The following is a 22,928-nucleotide window of genomic DNA, read 5'->3' as shown; positions in this document are numbered from 1 at the left end:
TACGTTTCAGTTCACACTTTATTAAGAAAAGAAATGCGCACGCTTCCCACTGGGGGCCCTTGGTGAGGGTTAGGGGCAGAATGAGTTCCGAACCATGGGCCTGGCTCCAGCATCTCTCTGCCCTGCGGTGGGGCCGGGAGGAAGCTGACGCCTAGTAGCGGGGAGGAGGGCAGCTGGGGGTAGCAGGAGGTGTCCCGCTTTCCCTGAAGGCACTGGGAGGGGCTTGAGGGTGAGCCCGGGTGGGGCCTAGGGGTTGAGCCAAGGATGCTGGAGGCAGTCGGCGGCGCTGGCCCGCTTCTCAGGGATGTACTCCATCATGGGCAGCAGGAAGGCGCTGAACTGTGTGGCCTGTTCCAGGGGCCACTCGTACTTCTCCATGAGCACCTCGTATAGGCCCCAGTGCTTGAGGTTGTGGATGTGCCGCAGCTGCCCTGGGGGCGGGTCCACGGGCTGCAGGTTAGGCTCTGCCAGGGAGGCCTCTGGCCCTGGGATGCAGTCCTCCCTCCGCTCGGGAGCCTGTGCTCCCTGACCTGTCTCCTATAGCCCGGTCGACTAAGCCTGCTCGGCCCTACCTCTCCGGTTGAAAAACTCCCGCGAGTAGCGGCCCGAGAGGGCAAATGCTGGAGGGATGTCTCCCAGAAGCTCCACAATGTGAGCGATGTGGTCTGTGGACAGAGAGGCGGCTGGGAGGTGGCCGGGCAGCCGGGAGGCCCCGAGGATGAGCCCAGGGCTGGCCTCTGCCTACCCTCGTCACGACTGTAGTCCTCTCCAGAGTGAGGCTCGAATAGGTAGTCACCGGTGGCAAGCTCGAAGGCCTGGAAGGGGGAGAAGGTGAGGCTGCTGGCTGGCGGGCCGGCCCGAGGCTGGAGCAGCCGGGGCGTACCATGCACGCTGTGCTCCAGATGTCGGCCGGGGGCCCGTACTCTGCTCCGATCAGCACCTCCACCGCCCGGTACTGGCGAGTCTGGATGTCCTCAGTGAAGTGCTTGTGCTGGAGGCAAGGGCAGCCCTAGGGAGGAGCTGGGGACATGGCTGGCCGGTCCCCCGCCGGCCCCCACCATCTCCTACCACCTCTGGGCCGTCTACCCAGGGAGCTCAGTGAGGTTTGCTCTGAGCCTCAGGGTCCCCAGAGGTCCCGAGAGGGACCGGCCTCTTCCCAGTGATCCCGCCCCTTGCCGTGGGTTCAGTTCTGCTGACTGGATGGGACCGATGCCGGTCTGGGCTCAGTCCTGGGTCTGCGTCACGAGGCAGACCCTGGGGTCGGTCGAGTGGCACTGTAGGCCACAACGGGCTCCTTGGGGTCTGGCCCGCGCCCCTGCCCTTACAGCAGGGTGCCCAGCTCTGCTTTCTGGGCCAGCTCATACCACCCAGCAGGCGTTGCCCAGGTCTGCGATCTTGATCTTGATCTTGTCTGCATTTTGGGGCTCTAGGGGATTCACCAGGAGGTTCGAGGCACCAAACGGTGCTGGAGAAGGAAGAGAAGTGTGGAGAGAGTGAGCTGGCCGGGCACCATCACCCTGCCTGCCAGCTGCCTGCCCACCCCCCAAACCAAGCCGGCTGCAGGCCCTACTCAACTTACTGCTGGGGGACAGGAGGCCCCCGGTCTCCCGCTGGTTGGAGGAGCCTGAGAGGATGGAGCATGAGGCAGGAGAGAAAAGCGAGCCGGAGAAACCTGAGGTCTGGGAGCCTGGGCTGAGGCTGCGCTCTCCCGCCGCGGCAGGGGAGGAGGAAGCAGGGGATGGGCTGGCCCTGGCCCCTCCAGGATGGCAGCCGGAAGAGGAGGTGGAGCCGCTGCCCCCCTCTAGCCTGGAGCCTGCATCTGCAGAGAGGGGCAGAGGCACCGTCTGAGCTGACAGTCCTCCTGGCCTGCCAGCCCCGGGTGGGGGGACTGCGCTGGCCCGACGGGCGATTCCCGCTTCCCCCCCACCCCGCCAGCTCACCCTCCGACTGGGCTGCCGCTTCCAAGGCCTCCAGCCTCTGCAGGTCCCGCAGCCGCTCCTCCAGCAACCGCTTCTGCTGCCTCCGTTTGCGCCGCATCTTTTTCCTCTTGTTTTTTGACAGCTTACCGGTCTGCCAGTAGAGCCAGGGTCACCCCGGCCCTCCCTCCCAGCAGGTCCCTTGAGTAGCCCAAGCCTCTGCCTGTGGCCTGCCTGCCTCATGGGGGCCCAGGCTTCCAGGCCCCAGAGCTACTTTGTTTTTAAAGATTTGGTTTATTTATTTATTTGACAAAGACCGAGCAGAAATACGAGCAGGGAAGGGGAGAGGGAGAAGCAGGCTTCCCCCTGAGCCGGCAGCCCGATGGGCTCCATCCCAGGATCCGGAGGTCATGATCCAAGCGGAAGGCGGTCGCCCAACGACTGAGCTCCCCAGGTCCCCTCCCCCGGACTACTTGGGATGACCATACGTGGTGCCACCCAACTCCAGCTCACCTCCTGTCTCCCTGCCCCCATTCTGCTCCCCAGAGCTCAAGTTTGGGGAGGAGCCAAGGGACCTCCCTCTGGCTGGGCGCTGGCCTCTCCTGGGGGCAGCCTGGGCCCTTTCTGGCTGAGACACCGTGTCTTTGTGCCAAGACAGTGACAAACCCAGCAGCCCCCAGCGGCAGTTCAGGGACTGTGACCCACCCCGCGCATCACCTGCATCCCTGAGCGGGCAGGGAGGTAGGGAGGCAGCAGGACCAGAGAGGCCGAGGAGGGAGCTCTGAGGAGATGGGGAGATGAGGCCCAGGGAAAGAGGGGCACCCCAACTTACCAAGACCTCCTGTGGGGCAGTGCTGACTGGAGGGGCAGGTTGGGTGTTGGGGGAGAGAAAGGAACAGAGACTCAGGCAGGGGCGGAGGCCCACAGTGCCCCCCCATCCACCCATGCAGGCTGCTGCTACCTGTGGAGCGGGATGGGGGCGAGGCCCCCGCCTGCTGCCACTCTGTGGCCTCCGTGGCCAGGCGCCTGATGTAGGCATCGCCCACGCACAGCAGGATGTTCTCGGGCTTGATGTCCGTGTGGATGATCTTGCACTTGGTGTGCAGGTAGTCCAGGCCGTGCAGCACCTGGGGAGAGCCCCTCCTGCACCTCAGCGGCCGGGCGGCTGGCGTCACGCCCTGCCTCTGCGGTGCCCCTGGCGCTTACCTGCCTCACGATGCTCTTCACGCATGGCACGGGCAGGCCCTGGTAGTTGGACTTGATGATCCACTTGAGGAGCTGGTGGCCCAGGACCTCCAGCACCATGCACACATCTGGGGCCAGGAGTGAAGGGTGGCCGGCGGGTCCACAGCTGCGGTGCGGGCCCCACCCACCCGAGGCTCTAGTGTCAGCACAGTGTCCCTGTCCCTCTCAGGTGTGCCCGTTGGGATGGTGCCTCCTGTGCTCGTCTCTGAGAGAGGACACCGCCGCCGCGGCAGCCCGATGGGTAATCCGTGTCAGTCTGGTCATCCAGCCCCCGCTCCCCCCAGGCACATGAACACAGGCCCCCAAAGCGGTGGGCTTTTGTAGACTAGTGTCCCTGGGAGGCGCAAGCCCCCCTCGTGTAGGTCGGGGGGACGGAGGCCCTAGCGGCAGGGATGGCAGGAGCCGGCGCTCTTGCTGCCGCATGACCCGTCCATTGTACAAGGATACGGACTCCGTTCACCCCTGAGATCCGGAAGTCATCGATGAGCTGGACAATGGTCTCTCTCTTGGGGTCACTGGGGTCACTGTCTCGGACCTGGAGCAAAGGGGCCCTGAATAGCTCCAAGCTGCCCATCAGCGGCTGCTCCCTTAGGCACCCCTTGAGGCGCTCCCGCCCGCCTCTCCCCCTCCCTGGCCTGCTGTGGGTCCTCCCAGGCGGCGCCAGCTGGAGCCTGCCCCGCCGGAGCTCCGCCTCCGCCCTGCCCGGGAGCCGGAGGGCGGCGCCTCACACATTTCAGGAGCTTGATCTCATCCACCGCCGTCTCGGTGTAGTGCCCCGCGCTCTTCACCACTTTCAGGGCCACGAAGCGCTTGCGCCTGCGACATCAAGCCCTGTGTCGGCTGCCGCCCCGGTGGGATCCCTGGGGCATCACGGTGGCCCCAACCAAGCCCAGGGGCAGGCTCCCTGCGGGCCCTGGGCCCTGGGGGGTGGGGCGAAGGGCCACTTACTGGATGTCCCAGCAGAGCCAGACTGTGGAGAAGTGGCCCCAGCCCAGCTTGCGCACCACGTGGTACCGCCCATTGAACAGGTCCCCGATCTTCACGGGATAGTAGCCGCCTGGGGAAGGGAGTCCGGACGGCAGGGTGGGCGGTGGAGCCTGCCTCGTTGAGGGGGGTGGCCCGGAAGAGCCCAGCCCCGCCGGCTCCCTGGCCCACGTGGGCCGGCCTCAGCACCCTCCTCCTCCCGGGCTGCCCTGTGTCCGGCGGCCTGCCTCACCCTTGCAGTAGTCCTTGGGGTCCTCCTGCTCCTCGTCATCGGAACCCAGCAGCCCCTGCAACATCCGCGGCGCCGGCGCGGCGGGGGCGAGTTCGGAGCCCGAGGACTCAGGCCCGCAGGAGGCCTGCGAGCTGCGGGTGGGGTGAGCGGGCGGCGAACGGCCAAGGCGGCCGAGCCCCCCTACCACCCTCCGCCCCGGGCGCCCGGGCCAAGCCCTACCTGCTGCTGCTGCCGCCGCTGTCCCCGCCGCCGCCGCCGCCGCCACCCGCGCTGGCGCTCATCCCGGCCCCGCGGCCTGCAGCTCCCGCGCCCCAGGCGGCTGCTCCTGTGGGGCCCGGCTGCGGCCCGCGCATTTATAGCCTCGGCCGCTGATCTCACCCGCCTTTATAAATAGCCTCCCAGCTGCTCGGCTGTGGGCAAGGTATGTGGCGGGGAGGAGACGGTGCGGCCACCATGGTGCGGCCACCATGGCCCGGGACAACCTGTCCCCCAGGACCAGCCGCCTCCCAGCCGCCCCCCAGCCGCCTCCGCCCCGGGGCTGGCCTAGGGGGCCGTGGTGGGGATGAGTACAACCGCTCCGTGCTCAGCCCCCCCCCACCAAGGGGGACACCAACTCGAGGATGTAGCAACCCAGGCCCTAGGCTAAGCCCCTGTGGCCCAGGGGTGGCAGAGGAGGCCTACTGAGTGGGGACGTGTCAGCAACGTGCTTCCCAGGACGAGTCCTCACACTCCAGAGCTGGAGTCAGCTGAGGGGGCAGTGGAAAACCTGGTCCTCAGGTGGAGCCCTCCTCGGCCCGCCCTGCATATGCCCTACAGCACCAGTGACACTTTTGGAACAGTATCTGGCTTCTTGCTTGGCCCTTGTGGTAGCCTTTCCAGAGGTGACTCTTCCCATTCCCATGAGTACCCCATTCCCTGCCCCCTCTCAGTGGGGTTCCCACTTCTCCCATGGTCATTGACCCATTAGACAGGCAGGTCCCTGTCTTCTCCCTGAACGTGTGTCACTGGGGATTCTGGATGAATGAGTCAGGGACATGAGCTGAAGGCAGCTGGTCCCTCCCAGCAGAGGTGCCTGAACAGTGTCAAAGCCTGGGAACCTGCCCGCTCAGGACCCTAGCGCTGACACCGTGCGGCCTCCCTTCCACCTCCTTGTGGGAGGCACAGGGAACCATGCACCCTGGGCCTGTCCTCGGCGACCCAACAAGCCCACGGCTCTAACATGGGGCCAGGAAGACTCGGCTCTCCAGAAAGGGGGGTGAGCTTCTGGGGTGGTGCAGGGCGTGGCTGGTGCAAGGCCTATAGCCTGATGGACCGGAGACCTCTTGGGCCACAGAGTGGCTGGGGTTGGGGGAGAGATGGGGAGGCCTTGGGCAGCTGCGGGTCCTATCCAGCACCCATCGGCACTGGTGTGAGAGACCCATGAAGGCTGAGGGGCACTTTTCTCTTTAGAAAGAGCGCTCTGGCTGTGGCCAGGAGGACACAGTGTGGAGGCAGGAGGCCAGCTGGGGACTGTCAGGGAGTCAGAAGCAGAGGGGCCTTGGCAGTGATTGTGTTTAGCCCAAGGTAGGAGATGCTTGGTTCTGTCAGCCCTGGGCCAGGAAAGAACTGGTCGGGTGGGGTGGGCATACATGGAGGGGGTGGGCCAGGGGAGGAGAGGGGAGAGGGGAGAGCAAGGCCTGGGAGCGCCGGATGACTCCTCTTCCTCAGGCACAAGTCGTAGCCATGGGGCGGAGGGGAAGGCCAAGCAAGGGAGCACTGCGCAGGCAAAGGCAGGGGCTGGGCACTGGGCTTTTTCTAAAAAGATGTATTTCTATTTTATTTCCAGATGTGATTCTCTAGCAAGCAAATAAATACAGTGGGGAGGTGGGGGGAAGAGGTGAGGGTTACTATAAATCAGAAAGTAGTCCGGGCGGGGCAATGCGGGGTGAGGCACAGGTGGAGGCCGAGACCTCAGGGAGACCCCTGGCGGGCAGCGCCCCAGCCGCTCTCCTCAGCCCCTCCTCAGCTGCCGGCTCCCACTGGGGGTCCTCAGGCACTGTGCTGGGGGCTCCTGCTTGCTCCTGCTGGGGCTGCTGGGCCTCAGGTGTCCGTGGGGTTCGGTGTTCACAGGTCAGTCACCTTGTTCTCCACCAGGGCAGCGACCTGCTGCAGGCGGCAGGCCAGCTGCATCTTCTGAGCCACGGGGTCCTCCTCCAGGGCACTGATGATCTGCCCAGGGCACAGAAGGGTGCCCTGTCTGAGACCTCTGCCCTCAGCCTGTAGCCCAGGGCTGGGCAGCCCTGGACCATCTCAGCAGTGGCTTAGGGATCGTTGGGGCCGACCCAGCTGCCCCCCGCCCCCCCCCCCCCGCATCTGGACGGAGGCCGCAGCTCTTCCCCCTCCTCTTCTGCCCACAGGGGCCTAGACACCTCCTTCCAGCCCCAGGGAGATTCCGGGGCCTCCCTCCGGGCTCATGGGGCGTCCCCTCCCCCTCCCGGCCGCCGGGCCTCACCTGGTCATAATACCTGTGGATGTGCTTGTACAGTTCCTGCAGAGCCTCCAGGCAGTGGGTAGCAGAGGCGTAGTTCTGGGGACCGCACATTGGAGGGGTGAGGCTCAGCCCCGGACCTTAAAGCCCACCCCCACCCCCGCGCGCACCGCGAGGCGGAGGGCTGTGCCCCCTGGGCTATGCCTTACGCCGGAGAGCTCAGCCAGCGCCGAGTTCATCTCCTGATAGCTCGCGGCCGAGCTCTGGCGGATGTCGGAGTAGTATCTGGCGGCGGAGACCCGGTTAGGGGCGGGCAAGGCGGGAAGCCCCGCCCCCCAGCCCCGCCGTCCCAACACTCACCTCTCCACCATCTGCTTGTAGCGAGGGATCTCGCGGGCATAGAGCAGTTTGTTCACCGGGGAATCCTGCTCCGGGTAGGAGTGGGCCTGAGCGGGGAGGCGGGGGGAGCTCCGGCCCTGTCCCCCTGACCGCACCGCCAGTGCCCCGCGGCCCGCCCACCTCCCCAGCCCGGCTCGGGGAGTTCTGTGGAGAGATCTGTGGCTTCCTCCCTGAGCCCTTCCTCCTTGGGCCTCGGGCTGCCGATGCCAGCTCTGCGCTTACCCTGCCCACTTTATGCTCGGAGACGGTGCACGAGTCGATGAAGGTCTGGGCGATGACGGCGAGGACGGCGTCCACGTTGTCCGACACCCGCACGTCAAAGATGAGCTGTGGCTTCTTCAGGGCGTTCACCCAGAACCGCAGCAGCAGGCTGGGGACACAGGCCCGCCGCGCGCATCATTGGCCGTGCCGTACCCGAGTCCCGCGGGGGGCTGTCTGACATGTCCATGTCAGAAATGCAGGGCGGATGCCACCAAGCTTGGGCTCCCGTCCTGGACCTGTGGCCCCGCCCCCAGCGCGGCCGGCCTTACCCTCCCGGGCTCCGCCTGTCCTTCGAGCTCCGCGCACGCGCGCGCTGGTACCTGTTGGTCTTCCAGATGTGCAGGGTCTCCGGGTCCTCGATGCCGTGCTTGCCCGCCAGCTCGTCCAGGAGGTCGAACAGGTACTTCACGGCGATGGGCACGGGCCTGTTCACGCTGAGGATGGCCTGGAAGGTGTCATCCACGAACTTCTGCAGCGTGCCCTGGAAGGCAGGGTGCGCGCTGTGGGAGCCCGGTGTGGGCCAGGGCCACGCTTCCCCGGGGACTCAGGCTACCACACTAGCTCTCAGGACCACACCCTCCCCCCAGCTCAGTCCCAGCCCCCATCCCCACGGGCCCTCCCAACCAGGGGGCTCCCCTGCAGCGCAGCTCCCCAGCCACACCAACCTTCATGGACAGCAGGCGGGTGAGGTAGATCTCCGGGATCGCCTTGGCCCGCGCCCGCTCCCGGTCCCGCTCCCGCAGGCTGCCTCGCCGCGCCTTAGCTCCTTCTGGCTCCTCGGCGGCTTTCACCAGGTGCCAGAGGCGGACCCCACCCTCCTCACCGTCCTCTAGCATGGGAACGTCTGAGGGCCCAGAAGTCTGGCCTCAGTCCTCAGCCCCTGTCCCCTGTCCCACACCACTGGCTGGGGACGCCCAACCCGCTCACCTAGCCGGGCGAGGCAGGGCAGCGGGAGACGTGGAAAGCAGGGGCGAAAGAGCTCAGCTCAACACCCCGGGGTCCCAGAGCTCCCCAACCAGGTCAAGCTGCTGCCCTCATCCGCCTCAGGTCCCTGGCCTAGCCTAGAGGTTGTGCTCGCCCCCTGGCAAGATGTGGGGGACACCCAGGCAAGGTGGACAGCAGGACTGGGACTCCCACCTGCCTGCTTTGAGCCCTGGGGCCATAAGACTCACTCTCCCCCAAGGGGCAGCTCTGGGCCAGGCTCTGGGAGACAGCACGTCCGTTGTGCAGCTGGGGGATGAGCCCCACGGTGGCTCCGTCTGGGACCTGGCGGGAAGGCGAGCGGAGGCTGGGCTCCTTCCCTGGCTGATGCGGAGGTGGGGGCAACCCCCCAGCCCCCGGCCGCCCGGCACCTTGTAGTGCTGCAGGGTGTTAAGTCTCTTCCAGCGGTTCTGGGTCACCGAGGTCAGGTCCTCATCGGACAGGGTTAGGTGGCCAGCAAGGCCCGAGCGCCACTCTGGGGGCGCCCGGGGAAGCCAGTGAGCCTGCAGTCTGTGCCCCGAGGCTGCACTGGTGGTGCATTCAGGGTGACAGGGCCCAAGCTCCCCTCTTCCCCCAACCACCCCCACCCCCAGCCTCCCTCCCCCTCCCTGCCGGGGCAGTGCAGGGCTGAGCACCTGCAGGTGGGGACAGCCCCAGGCAGGGATGGGCGGGTAGGTTCTCTCACCGAGATCTAGGACGTGCACTGAGGGCCTCTGAGAGAAGGGGGTGCCCTTGTAGACTTGGTCCAGCACCTTCTCTTTGACCTGGGTGATGGTGTCTGTGTCGAGAACCCGCGCGGGCACGCGCTGCGTGGCGCTGCTCCCTGCTGCCCCGCTGGCCCCGGGGCCCACCAACACCATCAGCGTCAGGGGCCGGAAGTCCACGTCCTCCCGAAGCAGGCGGCTGTCGTTCAGGGTCCTTTTGGCCTTGCCCGTCACGGCGTCCACGGGGCCCTTGTCCACCTGGTACTGTATGGCCCGCAGGAGCAGGTACAGCGGCTCCCCGGCCACCTCCTGCAGCGGGCACGACGGGACAGGCTGCTCGCAGGGAGGACGGCCGGCCCAACCTCACACCCAGCCCTCCCGGAGGGCTCACACCCCAGGGCCCCTGGGGGGACAGGGGGCCCAGGTTAGTGGGACTACAGGTGGCAGCTGTGAAAGGAATTGAGGGGAGAAGGCGTCAGCCGGGCTGACCCCCACCTTCAGGAAGGCGTAGAGGCAGATGGACAGCCAGTTGGTCAGCAGCTTTTCCACCATGGTCTCCGTCCTGACGGGAGTGGGCCCCAGGTGAGAGAGCGGGTGCTGCAGGGCCCCCGCCCCCGCCCCTGGGCTGAGCTTTTCCACCTGTCAGCCCTTTGTGCCCCCTGTTCATGGTAAGGAGGCCCGTCTACCTCCCTCCCACCTGCCCCACCCACCCCTGCTCCATGGGGAGACCCCCCCACCCCGCTTCTGGAGTGCATGGCAGGGCACGCCAACCTGCGCAGCATGAGCTTGGGGTTCCTCTGCACGTAGTGAGCGGCCAGGTCACTGAGCAGTGTCCGCAGGATGTCGGTCAGGTACTCCAGCTTCCCGTGCAATGCCAGGGACAGCAAGGAGGCCACGTGGCAGCGGTCCCGCTGGGAGAAGCCAGGCTGCCCCTCCAGGGTGCGGATGAGCTGGGGGGCAGGGCGCTGGCACTCAGGGGCGCCCCACGCAGCGCCCTGCCTTTGTGCCCACCCAGCCCCACCGCACGGCCCGGCCTGCACCCCTCCAGGCCCCCCGCCCGCCCGCACAGCCCTCACTGTGAGGAGGAAGAGCTTGCTGTTGAGCAGGTTGGAGAGCTGCGTGAGGCCCTGGCGCACAGGGACACGGCGGGCGTCTTCCCCAGGCCCCTCGAGGGCAGGCTGCAATGGGCAGCTGCCATGCCCTGGGAAGAAGACGCGCTCGGCATAGGTGTGGTAGTCCAGGAAGGGGATCCCACTGGCCTCCAGGTCGCTGCTGAGGTCAGTCATCTCGGTCATCAGGTCTGCGGACCAGGAGACACTGATGTGTGGGCTCAGGCCCAGGTGGGTCCTCTGTCCCCCTCCCTGTTGCCCTCTCCCCACCTGTGAACTCCTTGCGGCACTGGTCGCCCACACCGATCTCTAGGTTCTCCAGCTGCACCAGAACCTTCTGATAGTCCCGCAGGGCCTGCTTGCTCTTGTGCCTGCGTCCCAGGGATCAGGTGTTAGCCACAGGCCCAAGCCGGCAGGGAGCCCGAGGCCACCAAGCCAGGGTGGCTGGGGCATGGAGGCCGGCCTTGGTGCACCTTTCTGAAAGTGAGGAGGGTGGTGGGCACAGGCATGACGGGGAGGGGCCTCTCACCTGTACATGAGGCTGAGCAGCAGGACGGCGGCGATGAGCACGGCAGCGCCCATGCCCAGGCCCACCTGGGCCTCTATAGGGAAGGCAGACAGGGCGGGCTCGGTCTCGTACTGGACAGGGCCCAGGGCCAGGCGCACGTTGCCCATCTGAACCTGGGGCGGGGGGTGGGCAGGGCTCCTGAGTGGGGGGGGGGGGGCTCTGGGGCTCTAGTGCCCAGCCACCTCTGTGCCCGGAGCCCCCCCTCACCACGAACTGCGGCAGGGTCCCCGAGCCGTTGGTGGGCTGCGGGGCCCGGGGCGGCGGCTCACAGTACAGGTGGGTGAGTGTGAGTGTCTTCACCAGGCACTCGCCGTCACCGATGTGCACGCGCACTTCCTCCTTGCTGATGCCCAGGTTGAGGCCCTGGCCCTGGGACAGAAAGCAGGGGCCTGAGCGGGGGTGGGGGGAGTGGGGGGGTGGAGGGGTGGTGCGGCCCCTGCCCGTGGTCCCCACGCAGAGGCGGCCCGTAGAAGCGCTCACCTCCACATCCAGGACGTTGCCCGGCTTGACACGATAGGGGCGGGCGGGCTCCTCGCGGCTGAGGGGGGCTAGACGGGGGTTGGGCTGGTACAGGAAGTCCTGGCCCCCGCTGGCTCTGGCGAAGTCTATGTGCACATTGTCCAGGGCGAAGAAGACCCGCCGCAGGCGCGCCCCGTCTGGCACGGCGGGGCTGTGGCACACCAGGAGGCTGGACGAGTTGACGGAACAGACCGTGGAGCACTGCGAGGCAGCGGGACCCGGGATGAGGAGGGGTGAGCTGGGGCTTCCTCGCTCGCTCCCGGGGGGGGGGGGCAAAATGGCCCCCCATCTGCACCCCGCGCCCCCGCCCCCCAGGCGCGACCGGCCCCGCTGCCTGCCGGTGGGGTGCTCACCTGCAGCAAGCCCCCCTCGAGCGGGATACAAGCCTGGGGGGCCGCGGCAGGGGCCCCGCAGCTCCTCCTCGGGCTGGGATCTGGGGGCCGGGCTCCCCGCGCCTGCACCTCTGCTGTCGCCTCCAGCCACACGGACAGCAGGGGCTGCTGCACCACGTCCAGGCCGGTGCCCCTGACGCGGATCAGCCGCCCGCCCCTGCGTTGGGTCGCAGTCAGCAGCCAAACGGGTGGCAGGCAGCCCGGCCCAGCCCCACCTCCCCGGGGAAGGAGCAGAGGCCGCCTGGAGCGCCAACCCGGTCCTCACCCCCGGAAGCTGACGCTCGGCTCGGCACCCACAAGCTGGGGGTTGGCCGTGTACTGGAAGGGGCTGGCGAGCAGCGTGCGCTGGGCGTGGCCGAAGACCACGCGAACCACAGCTTCTCCTGGGCTAGCCTGGGACATGGTGTGGCACACGATGGCTTCAGGACACACCGGCTCCTGGCTGCGGGGGCAGGGGCGAACGGCTCTGGCATCTTGAGCTCTAGCCCAGGCCTGGCTACCCAACCAGAGACCCACGTTGCCTCCCTCAGTGAGGGCAGAGACTATTAGGGCACAGGGGCCGTTTCTCTTGGACTTTGGTGGGGGCCTTAGGGAGCCCTGAGCCCACTGCCTCCATGTACACAAGGGGGTCATGAGGCCCCCAAGGATAACCCCAGCTGACAGGAGAGATACTCACATGGGACAGGGCTGTTCACCCACGAAGGCACTGATGTCGCCCCCTGTCTGAAGGTGCTGCCCGTGGATAGTGAGCTGGGTACCCCCCGCCTGGGGGCCCCACTGGGGACTCAGGCTCAGCAGGATGGGGTCCTGAGGGACAGAGCAGGTTGGAGTGCCGGACACTTGCTCCCTTAGGCTCCGGGCCCCAAGGTGCAAGGGCTTTATCCCGTGGGCCGTGGCTGACCGCACCCTCCTCCCAGAAGCCTCGAGAGGGGCTTGTCTCTCCTCACCGCGTCTCTGCCCCTCAGGATGGCTTCTTCCTCTGCCACAGCTTACTCCTCCCAGCCCCCCCGCCCCGAACTCTAAATCCTGAGATCCAATGGCCAACTTGGGGTGCTGCCGGACTCCTGGCACTGCTCTGCCCTGCCCCCCTGCACTTCCCGGCTTCGGCCTCAAGGTGTCCCCGTTCTCCCTCGGTCCCACCCGCCTGCCGCACTGGCTGCTTCCACTGCCCCACTGGTGTCCGTGGCCTGTCCTCCACTCGGTGGCCGGGATGATCACTCAGACAGATCACCTGGTTTTCCTTCTGGACACGTGCCAGCTCTTCCTGCTACCTGGGGCCAACTTTGAAATCCTCACTTAGTTTCCCTCCTCCTCCTCCCTCCTATGTCCCGCGTGGGAACCACTCTGGGGTGGGTGCTGACCTGGTAGGTGAAATGCTGGGTTGAGATGCCTGGTGGCCGGTTCTTAATGGCCACTTGGATGGGCCCTGTGGTGCCACTGGGGGCAGGAGCCGTCACACACACAATCCTGGAGAAGGGAGGCCTGGGAGCTGCTCAGGGCTCCTCCCGTGGACCAGACCCGTCTTCAGCAGGAGCTGGGGGCCACCCGCCCACCAGCCACCGCCCAGAACTCCCCCCTCTACCCCGCTGCCACCTCCTCTCACTGCCAGCCCCCACTTCCTTCGCCCGGCTCATCTTCCTTTGGCGCTTCTGACCCAGGCCCACATTTCTTGGCTGCAAGCTCCCCTTCTCTGGGTAGCCGCTCTGTGACGGCTTCCCCGGGCGGGAGGGCGTCCCTCAGTTGCCGGCAGCTTGGATGGCTCACCGGGCAGAGGTGCGGTAGAGAGAGGGCTCCGGGCTGCAGGGGCGGCCAGCCACCTTCACGGCATCTTGTACTTCAGCAAAGTCCCGGCCCAGGTTGGAGCCCTGGATGGTGAGGGCCAAGCCGCCCTCGGGGGGCCCGGTTAGGGGCTCGACCTGCAGCAAGGAAGGGTGGCCCGAACCCACATCTGCTCTGCCGTGGGGGTACCCCACCAGCCAGCCTGGGGCGGAACTGAGCTGCCGGGGCCTGGGGGCCTGAGCAGGTGGGTCTGACCCAGGTGGGGTTAGTACAGTGGGAGGGGGAGGGGCGGGGCCGATGGGGAGGAGGTAGGAGGCTGGGGGCTCACTGTGTCAATGCTGGGAGTGGGACACAGCAGCTCCACGGCCCCAGGGGGGCACAGAGGACCATAGCGACAGGAAGGCTGGCCGTGGCTGCACCACACGCAGCCCAGACTCCCACTGGCTGCCTGGCAGCGGCTGCAGTCAGGGTGGTCCATGGCGCAGTCGTACAGGGTCACTGAGGAAGGTCAGGCAGGGCGCTGAGGCACCGCCCCCTGCCCCACACCAAGTCCTACCCGCCCCTGCCGCCCCCAAGCTCACCATGGAGAGTGTGGGCGTTGTCCAGCCGTTGGCCCTCGCCCCGGGTGACATAGATGGGCACCGGGAGCTCCCGCTGCGCCATGGAGGGGCGGAACTATGGGCAGAGGGTGGGGTCAGGCCGAGCCCAACTCCGGACAACCCCGACCCCTGCCTCCTCCCGACACTCCTCCCAGAATGGGTGCCCTAGTTCAGTGCCCATGTCTCCCACCGGACTGCAAGCCTAGGGCAGAGGCTGGGGTGCACAGAGCCTGCCTTGTGAGGGGCGACAAGATGTGGAGGGCAAAGAACAATCTGGGAGGCAACAGGTGTGGGGGCATGAGGGCCGCAGAGAGCAGCCAGGGGCAGGAGAGGCTGCTGGGCGGCCACACACCTGCTGGGCCTGGCAGTGGATGAGGCCCACGTCCCCCGCCATCTCCTCCAGAGAGGCCGGCAGCCTTCGAAGTTCCCCGGGCAGCTCCAGCCAGCAGTGGTAGGAGGCAGGCGGGCTCTGGGAGTGGGCACTGTCAGGAGCCTGGACGCGGTCAGCGCCCCCCACCAGCCCTCCCTATCTGCACCCCCCGCTCACTCCGAAATGCTGAAGGTTCCGCACACGCAGGGCCAAACGGCTCTCCCAGCCCACAGGCACTAGGAGGGGACCGGCCAGGCCCTCCACCCGGGGACAAGCCCCTGGGCCACGCACCGGGACATCCACCTGCGGAAAGGAGACACTTTAGCCCTTTGGCAGGAGAAGGGGCTGGGCAGGGCACACATGGGGTGGGTGCGCGGCGGCAGCGGGGCGGGGCCCACCCACCTCCTGGACACTGTAGATGGTGTCCTCGCCCTCAGGGCAGTGCTCCCCATACACACAGCGGCTGCTCTGGGAGCACCAGTGGCAGCGCCAGAGGCTGCCCACACAAGCACGGCACCTGGAGGAGCAGGGGGATGCTCAGGCCGGGTGCCCTGTGGGCTTGCCAGCCCTCCCCAGCCGCCAGGCCCAGCACTCACGGGGCTGCCGCCTCTAAGGCCTGGACGGCACTGCAGTCATAGAAGGAGAAGTTGGTGGTAGCCACGGCCACATCCTCAAACATCAGAGCCAGGGGCAAGGTGACGTGGTCTGGGAGGGGACGGTGGTGGCAGGGCGGGTCACGGGGCTCCTGCCCCTCCAGCTCCTGCCCCGGCCCCTGGCCCCCGGCCCCAGGGGCTCCTCACCTCTGCCTGGAGGGTTCAGCGGCAGCTGGTCTTCGGGAGGGGTGACGCAGGCTACGTGGGGCCCTTCCACGTGAGCCAAGCTGTCATAGTCCCCAAAGGCACAATGGAAGTATTCATCCATGGCCAGGGTGGGCAGCCGGGGGACAGACAAGGTGACCTGGGACACACGTCAAGGAAAACAGAGCAGGCAGAGGCTCCTCGGTAGGCGGATGTCGTGGGTGTCAGCAAAGGAGAGGGAGCTCGGGCACAGCGGGGTAGGAGCAGAGGCAGCGGGAGAGGAGGAAGGCGATGGGGGCAGTGTGTGGGCGGCCCCCACAGGTGGGCAGCAGTGGCAGCTCACCTGGCCCTGCTCCTGGCGGGGGCGGTGGGCTGGCAGCAAGCTCTGGACGTGCGGGCAGTGGCCGTCCTTGTAGCTCCACAGCCACTGGTTGGCCTGGGCTGCCCGCCCACACTGGCCCTTGGGGGTACACCTGTAGGGCCAGGGGCCATTGGGTCGGCATGTGGGTCTCAGGCTCCCCAGGCAATGGGTGGCGAGAGGGCCGGGAGGGTGGCCCAGCTGGAGCACGTTACCCGGGTATGGGGGACAGAAAGGGACAGTGCTCGTGAGGGTGGGGCCAAGCAGACAGGGCCTCGCAGCCGAAGTGCGGGCTTTGGCCTGGACCGTGAGTAAGAGGAGGGCCGCTGCTGTGGAGGGGAGGGTCGCCATAAGGGGCTCCTGGAGCAGAAGTGGCATGGGAACACCTGGGAGAGGCGGCAGGGGCCTGACCAGGAAGTGGGGCCGCGTAATGAGAAGACAGCAGCTTGCGCCGTGTGGGGCAGGACGGAGGGGCTCCGGCAGTGGCCCTGTACCTCCATCTCTGGAAGCCGAGCTGGCCTCCTGGCAGGCCTGAGGCTGCTTCCGGGGCGCCCTCCCCTCATACACCACCTGTTGGCCCAAGTCCGGACCCGGGCCTGTGCTCACCTGCCTTGGAGGACACACCAGCCGCACAGCGGGTCTCGAGCCTGCAAGCAGCTGGCGCAGTCAGGGAACTGGGGGCAGGCAGCCACAGGCACCCGGTCCACCTGGATGGGCAGCGAGGGGCAGAGGTAGTAGGCACTGGGCCTCGGGCCTCCTGTGCCCCCCACCCTCACCCCCAGGGACAAGCCTCACCTGCTGGGCTGTCAGGACATACAGGTGGTGGCCACTGCTGTCCACCAGCAGGTCTGGGCTGATGGCTGAGCCCGGAGGCCCCACTTGCTGGGAGTGGTACACTTGGCCTTGGGAGCCATTGAGAAAGACCTGGAGGGACGACAAGGCCTGCTCTCAAGAGTTGGGGCATGTGCCCTGCTCTCGGTTGGGGCTCCCGGGGAGCCTCCTGTGCCACAGGGCCAGCTCTCCTTCCTGCTATACCAGGGAGGCCAGGCTGGGCCCCAGAGGGTGGGGCAGGCCCCTAGGCCTCCCGCATGTCTCCCCTCCCCTCCCCCATTTGCCGTCACCCAGCCTCTCTGGGTAAGGACCTCAGAGCCGGGGCAGGAGGGCAGCTGCAGGGAGCTAAGCAGGGCAGAAGGGGGCAAGGCTTGGCCTCGGAGAGGCTTCTGGGGCCAGACTGGCTCTGGGACCAGGCACTGTCCACTCCCCCCCTGTGGCATCCCTGCCCAACTTGACCGTCGGCTCCCACCATCGGCTGGAGCCCGGGCAGCCCTCCTAAGTTCTGCAACTAGGAGCCCCAGGAGGTGGCACCCGGCCAGCCACCCATGTGCGGCATGGCCTTTCGACCAGCTGGCACGACACAGCCTGAGAGGTCAAGGTACCTGGGGCTTCCCCGAGCCGCCGCAGGGCCGGGCCATACCCGGTTAAAGCAGCAAGGGTGGGCCCTGCCCAGCAGCCTAGAGGCCTTGGTGTTGGGGTCTGGGACCAGAGCAGGCCCCTTACCTTACCTTATGCAGCTGACCCTGGGTGTCCCCCAGGAAGGCAATCGTGTGCCCGTCTGTCTGGAGGCCTGCCACAGCGCTGATGGGCTGCTCGAGCTGCAGCACGGGCTTGGCCTCCAGGGGCTGGCGGCCAGCGATGGGGCTAGGGGTGTGCTCATCACCGCAGGGGTATGACTCTGGGGAGTCCTGGATGGGCAGGGAGGGGAGGATCAGTCCCGGCAAGAGGCAGGAGGTACCTACCCCGGGGCAGAGAGCAAGCCCAGGCCAGAGGGTAGGGCCGGTGAGCCTTGCGGGGGGCAGGGCAGATTGGTCAGGGTGCCAGCCTCATGGCAGAACAAGCAGACGCTGCAGAGGCAGAAAGACTAAAAGAGCCGCTAAGAGCCGGCTCCGCCTTGACATCCTCCGACTAGGATTGTCAGCCGGCAGTGCCCAGCCCCCCGCAGCCCGGGCTAACAGATAGCAGTCCCTGCCTCGGGCGGAGACATGGTGCAGAGAGATGGGGACAGAGAGGCAAGCCAGGCCGGACGAGGCCGAGAGAGACAGCAGGAGCCGAGCGCAGGGTGAGCGGGGTGAGCACTCACGGCAGGCAGGGCGACGCAGCGGGACGTGACCCCGTACTCCACGGTGGCCTCCTCCAGGCCGCTGGGGCCCCGGCCGCCGGCCGTGTAGCACAGGCGCCGCGCGCGCTCCATGCTGCCGTCCAGCTCGGCCAGCGGGAAGGCACACAGCGCGGGCCGGGCCCCGCCAGGGCCCGCCGCGAAGGCCGCCAGCAGCGCGCTGGGTGTGAGGGAGGCGGCCTGGATGAGGCCCTGGCCCCGGCAGGCGAGGGGCACCTCCACGTAGGAGTAGAGGTTGGCGTCCCCCAGGCAGACCCGGGCCACGTACGAGCGGTACTCGGCCTGCGCCCGGGCCCCGCGGCGGCGGAAGACGAAGTAGGCCGAGCGGGCGTCGGCGAAGGCCGCCACGTAGCTGTTGTTGTAGTCGGAGAAGTCGCCCACCACGAGGCGGCCCAGGCCCTCGCTGGAGAAGGGCTGCGGCCCGGCCAGCTGGCGCACGGTCAGGGGCGGCACCCCGCCCGCCAGCTTGCCCGCCAGGCCCCTGGCCACCAGCAGGAGGTCCCGGCCCGGCGCGGCCACCACCAGGCCCACCGTGGCGACGCCCGGGGCGTTGGCGGCCACGAACTGCCCGTCGCCGGGGTCCTCGGCCTGGTACAGCACCCGCGCCACGTCCTCCAGGCCGCGCTTCTCGCACACGCCCTGGCGCGCCTGGCCGCAGGCCACCAGCTCCTGCGCGCGGCCGCTCACCAGCAGCAGCTGGTTCGTGTTGTCCGTGAGCCGCGCCTGCGGGCAGTCGGCCGGGTCGCGGAACGGCACGCAGTCGGGGCTGTCGAAGACCGGCCCGGTGACCGCCACCGCCTGGAGCCGCAGCTCGGGGCTGAGCTGGAAGAGGCGGTTCACGGCGCCCACGTAGAGCGTGCCGCGGCCCGGCGCCAGCGCCAGGTGGTTGAACGTGGTGTTGGGGGCCGAGAAGCGGTGCGCCCGCGGCGGGGGCGGCAGCGGCAGGCACAGCAGAAGCACCTGCAGGAGGCGGGGCCCCAAGGGACACCGGGGAGTCATCGTGGGCGGGCACCTGCGGGGGAGAGCGGAGCCAAGGGAAGAGCGGGTGGAGAGAGCACGAGGGAGGGAGGGAACGATCCGGAAGAGCAACAGATCCGGAGGGAAGGGAGAGGACGGAGAAAGAGACCGAGGGAGACCGAAAAGGAGCAGAGAGAGAGAGTCCAAGGGATGGGGGGAGGGGCACACAGGTGCCCAGGGAAAGAATTGCTTCCATCTCCTTTTTATACGTCTAGATTGTTGGACGGGGCAGACCCTGAAGAGCCGTGGGAACACGAACAGAAGGACTCCGAGGGACAGAAGGGCAGTGCCAGAGACGGGAAAGGGCAGGGGAGGAAGACAGCACAGAGGAGAAGCAGGAGGCTCTGATGGGGGGAGACAGAGAGGTGGGTAGTCCCCAGGCGAGGGGGCGGGGGGGGGGGCAGGACAAGGGCGAGGACAACCATGAAGAGGCGCAAGGCCACCGTACAAGGGGAGGGGGACACCCACAGCACAAGGGACATGAAGGGCAAGGAGAGAAAACTTGCCCTGGGCAGGCAGGGCCAGCTGTAAGGAGGAACCAATGCCGCAGGGGAGAATGAGTGCCGGGGAGGGAGAGAGAGAGCCAGGGAGAAACTGAGGCAGCCAGAGAACGGTAGGCTAGAGGGCTGGGGGGCAGTCAGAGCAGGGGCTGGGGGAGACCTGAGGGCCAGCGGAGTGGGGACAGGGGGAGGCAATGGGGGGGGGGCATGGAAAAGCAACACAAGGTGCAGGGCGAGCGGCAAGCCTGGGCCCCAGCCCCTGAGGGTGTTGGTGGGGTGGCAGGAGAGAACAGAGGGGGAAGCCTGACTAAGGAGAGGACGGTCAGGGGGAGGGAGCAAGGCATGGGCACCCCCGCCTCTCCACGTGGAGCCATTCAGAGCTCAGACTAAAGGTATCTGCAGAGGGCCAAGTGGGGGCCCCAAACCTCCTGAGAAGGCTTGAGCGGGGCCCCTGCGGGCCACATCCCAGCCAGGAGCCATTAGCTGCGGCACCTGCTCGGCACCCTTGGGCCCCAGCTGGCTGCCGAGGTGACCAGCACAGAAAGACACCCCACACCGGGCAGGGCCCCTGGGTACAGGACCACAGAGAAGGGGACAAAAGCCAGGCCCTCAGTAGAGCTCGGGTTAGCGTTAGGCCTGCTGTCACTCAGGGCCCCGTAGCTTGGCAGGCTGGAGGCAGAGCCCTGACGGAGGCCCAGACGGAGGCCCCAAGGCCCCTTATCTTGGGAACACAGACAGGAAGGTCAGGCCCAGCTTGGGGACGGGGGCATTTCCTCTCAACCCGGGATATCGGCAGCAGTTTCTGAGGGTTGTGGCTGAGGGGGTAGAAGTACACGGCACCAGGGGCCCCAGATTCCCTGGGACTGCCTGGCCGGCCTGGCCTGGCCCCTCCCAGGGGCGGCTGTGCAGATAGGGGCCCCGGGCACTTACCACCTCCGAGGGGAGCAATGGAGGGGTCTCCTGGGAGGTGTGGCACCAAGAGAGGCGCTTCTCCGTTCAGCGGGCCCAGGGCACTGGTGACAGGCACAGGACGGCTGTGGGGGGCATTGTCCAGAGTGGGAGGGAGACTGCTGAGGCTTGGCCCCGGGGGAGGAGGGAGGCCAGGGGGCCAAGGGCCGGGTGGCTGGGCTCCCCCACAGCTGGCAGCTTTGTCCGTGGTGGCTGAGCCAAGGCAGCCCTGCCTCCACCCCGACAATGTCCTCTCTGTCCGCAGGCCGGGGCCGGACTCACTATCTGGTGCTCTTAACCCCACCCAGGCTCTTCTGGCCAGGGGGCTATTTGCCTCTCCCCACCCCCAGAGAGACACCCTCTGGGACCTGGGGACAAAGGACATGGTTTCTTCCAGCCAGAAAAATGAGACCCACACAGCCAGCCCCACCCCACTCCCAACCCGTGCCAGCCAGCGGGCTCCTCTCTGTGTCCCTCCCCCCACCCCCGTCCCTGTGAAGGGCACAGGGTAGGCCACTGAGGCCCCCCCGCCGGGAAGGTCAGGATGCTGAGCCCCTGCAACGCCAGCTTCAGCCTTGGTAGCCTTGGTGCCCGGTTGAAGTGCCAGTCCTGGCACTCAATGCCTGCCTTTGTCCGGGCTGGGGGCGGGGAGGCGCTGACAAAGGCAGCCCGTCCAGGAGAACTTCTTCCCCCCATCCCACATCCTTGGCCCGGAATATGACTGGCCAGAGAGCAGGCGACCTGTCTCCATCCAGTCCCGCCTCAGGGGACTTAGAAAGTCGTGCCAGGTACGGCCCTGCTCCGGAGGATGCTGCTGGACAAGGCCCTGGACGGGGTGAGGGGCGTGGCCCCCAGGAACCCTGCGCTTGGCTGAGGCATGGCAACTGGCTGCCATCTGTTCCCTTCCCCCTCCCCCCCGGGGAAACACCATCCCAGGATGGGCCTCAGGCTCCCCTCCCTGCCTGGGGTGCTGACGGGGATGGGGAAGGGAGTGGCGAGTGGCGAGTGGCAGCTGGCTGTCCTGCCCACCCCCCAGGGCACCATCTGCACATGATGCAGGCACAGCTAGGGGCCCTGGCCTGGGGTGCTGGGGCAGGTGCACTCGGGTTGGGGTCGTGCTTTCTCCATGGTGCATGGCTGTAGCAGGCTCCAGCATCAGGCTCTGGGCTCCAGGGTGAGGTGGTGGCAGCCGTGGGGCTCACTGCCACCTGGCTGGGCCGGTTGGGTGGCTGTGGGGGTGGGGAGCCAGGCGGGCCTCCTCCCTACCCTGGGCCGGGCCCCTGGCCCCCAGCCCGGCCAGCTTTCCCATTTGAGGTTAAAAGCCTGGGGGGGTCCTCCCTCCCACCTCCAGGGCCACAGCCTCAAGGGGGAGCATGTCCCTAAGGCATCAGGAGCTGGGGTCTCAGGGCTTGGACTGGTGCCTGAGGGCCTTTGCTCTGTCGGGCAAGTGGGCTCTGCAGACCCTGGGCTTCTCCCAGGTCCCAGCACGTCCCGAGGCAGCGCCCCAAGATCCAGCGGCCCTCGCACCCCGCACCCTCGCCGACCCCAGCTCCTGCCTACCTGGGTGGGCCGCTGGCAGGGGCTGAAGAGTAGCTGGCAGTGCCAGAAGTGCGTCCCCGCAGAGCCCCAGCCTCCGTCCCCACAATGCAATCGCGCCCAACCCGACTTATCCTGGCGGGGCCTGCAGGGCAGCCCAGCCCCTCCCCGCCCGCCCATTTGCCTGACGGTGCAGGGCAGGGCGCTGCTGCCCTCTGCCGGCCATGGTGGGCATGACGCAGGGCCAGCCAGGCACACCTGGCTGGGACAGGTGAGAGCGGGGTCGCACCCCGCAGCTGGGCAGGTAGGGTAGCAGGGCGCTCCCTAGCCTTCCACTAACTGCCTTTCGGTGGCAGAGAGATGCAGCCCACCGCCACCTGATTCAAGAGTCTCCGGGGCCTCAGGGGCAGAACTGCTTGCCAACAGATGAGGCTCCATGGCCAGAAGAGCCCACCTGTGGAGGGAGGACACAGGGGGGCCCCAAGGAGGGGAGCCAAGTCTCAGGGAGAGCTTCACAGAGGAAGTGAGATTTAAGCTGACCTTGAACCACACAGTTCTGCTCCTACTGATGTCTTCCTGGCAACCAGGGCTGGTCTAAGTGTTTTGTGTACGTGAACTCATTCACTCCTTCTGATGACCCCGGAGGGGGTACAGTTATTTCCTCCAGTTCACAGGTGGGGACACCGAGGCACGGGAGGTGGGGGGAAACCTGCGCAAAGTTGCACGGCCTATTAGTGGCCAGGCTGAGTCGACTGCAGGGCCCCTGCACTTAACCACCAGGTGGTGTGGCCCTGAACCGTGAACCAAGGCGGGCGCTGGGCAGGAGAGGAGAGGGCTTGCAGGTGATGGGCTCATGGGTGTGTGCCCTGCCTGGAGCACAGCCTTGGTCAAGGTGGGTGTGGAGGTGAGCAAATGAGGGAGAACCTGGACTCATGTCACCATGACCTCGTAAATAGCTTTGAATTTGGACAAGTGTAAGCTGGTGGCCCTGGGTGGAGGCGGCCAAATCCTGGAGACCTAGTGTTGGGTGGGGTGGAGGCAGCGGGGGCGGGGGTGCCGGTGGGGGTGGGGGTG

At 67.2% G+C, this 22,928-nt stretch overlaps 2 protein-coding genes across 8 annotated transcripts; both read right to left on the bottom strand.

Moving 5' to 3' along the window:
* Positions 1-4: 4 nt before the first annotated feature.
* SRPK3 (SRSF protein kinase 3) lies at positions 5-4,715 on the bottom strand. 2 transcript variants are annotated; one of them, XM_059157084.1, is made up of 15 exons: positions 4,597-4,715; positions 4,378-4,508; positions 4,110-4,218; positions 3,890-3,977; positions 3,609-3,696; positions 3,123-3,229; positions 2,878-3,043; positions 2,749-2,774; positions 1,941-2,070; positions 1,580-1,819; positions 1,365-1,465; positions 884-991; positions 746-815; positions 573-665; positions 5-431 (listed from the first exon to the last, which is right to left on the bottom strand). In XM_059157084.1, the coding sequence occupies exons 1-15, from the start codon at positions 4,656-4,658 to the stop codon at positions 247-249; spliced, it is 1,704 nt and encodes a 567-aa protein (XP_059013067.1). In that variant the 5' UTR covers positions 4,659-4,715; the 3' UTR covers positions 5-246. The 2 variants fall into 2 exon arrangements, with proteins under 2 accessions (XP_059013067.1, XP_059013068.1); XM_059157085.1 differs by lacking the exon at positions 884-991.
* Positions 4,716-6,166: 1,451 nt separating this feature from the next.
* PLXNB3 (plexin B3) lies at positions 6,167-22,004 on the bottom strand. 6 transcript variants are annotated; one of them, XM_059157685.1, is made up of 36 exons: positions 21,879-22,004; positions 20,301-20,404; positions 17,818-18,865; positions 17,243-17,422; positions 16,476-16,622; positions 16,287-16,387; positions 15,666-15,795; positions 15,326-15,482; positions 15,122-15,230; positions 14,928-15,042; positions 14,703-14,828; positions 14,508-14,624; positions 14,138-14,231; positions 13,885-14,054; positions 13,542-13,693; positions 13,139-13,244; positions 12,454-12,584; positions 12,043-12,219; positions 11,739-11,934; positions 11,347-11,586; positions 11,074-11,235; positions 10,828-10,979; positions 10,569-10,669; positions 10,266-10,489; positions 9,961-10,139; positions 9,685-9,751; positions 9,171-9,498; positions 8,857-8,960; positions 8,677-8,770; positions 8,170-8,348; positions 7,825-7,985; positions 7,466-7,613; positions 7,205-7,269; positions 7,054-7,129; positions 6,869-6,943; positions 6,167-6,585 (listed from the first exon to the last, which is right to left on the bottom strand). In XM_059157685.1, exons 3-36 carry the CDS (start codon positions 18,850-18,852, stop codon positions 6,481-6,483), a joined length of 5,703 nt encoding a protein of 1,900 aa, XP_059013668.1. In that variant the 5' UTR covers positions 18,853-18,865; positions 20,301-20,404; positions 21,879-22,004; the 3' UTR covers positions 6,167-6,480. The 6 variants fall into 6 exon arrangements, with proteins under 6 accessions (XP_059013668.1, XP_059013667.1, XP_059013670.1 ...); XM_059157684.1 differs by having other exon boundaries at positions 20,301-20,383; XM_059157687.1 differs by having other exon boundaries at positions 6,882-6,943; positions 20,301-20,383.
* Between the last annotated feature and the right edge of the window lie 924 nt (positions 22,005-22,928).

The sequence above is a fragment of the Mustela lutreola genome, chromosome X, assembly GCF_030435805.1.
Source record: "Mustela lutreola isolate mMusLut2 chromosome X, mMusLut2.pri, whole genome shotgun sequence".
In the NCBI taxonomy this organism is placed as follows: Eukaryota; Metazoa; Chordata; class Mammalia; order Carnivora; family Mustelidae; genus Mustela; species Mustela lutreola.
Note: the sequence above shows the minus strand (reverse complement) of the source record. Positions and strands in the feature narration are given on the sequence as shown.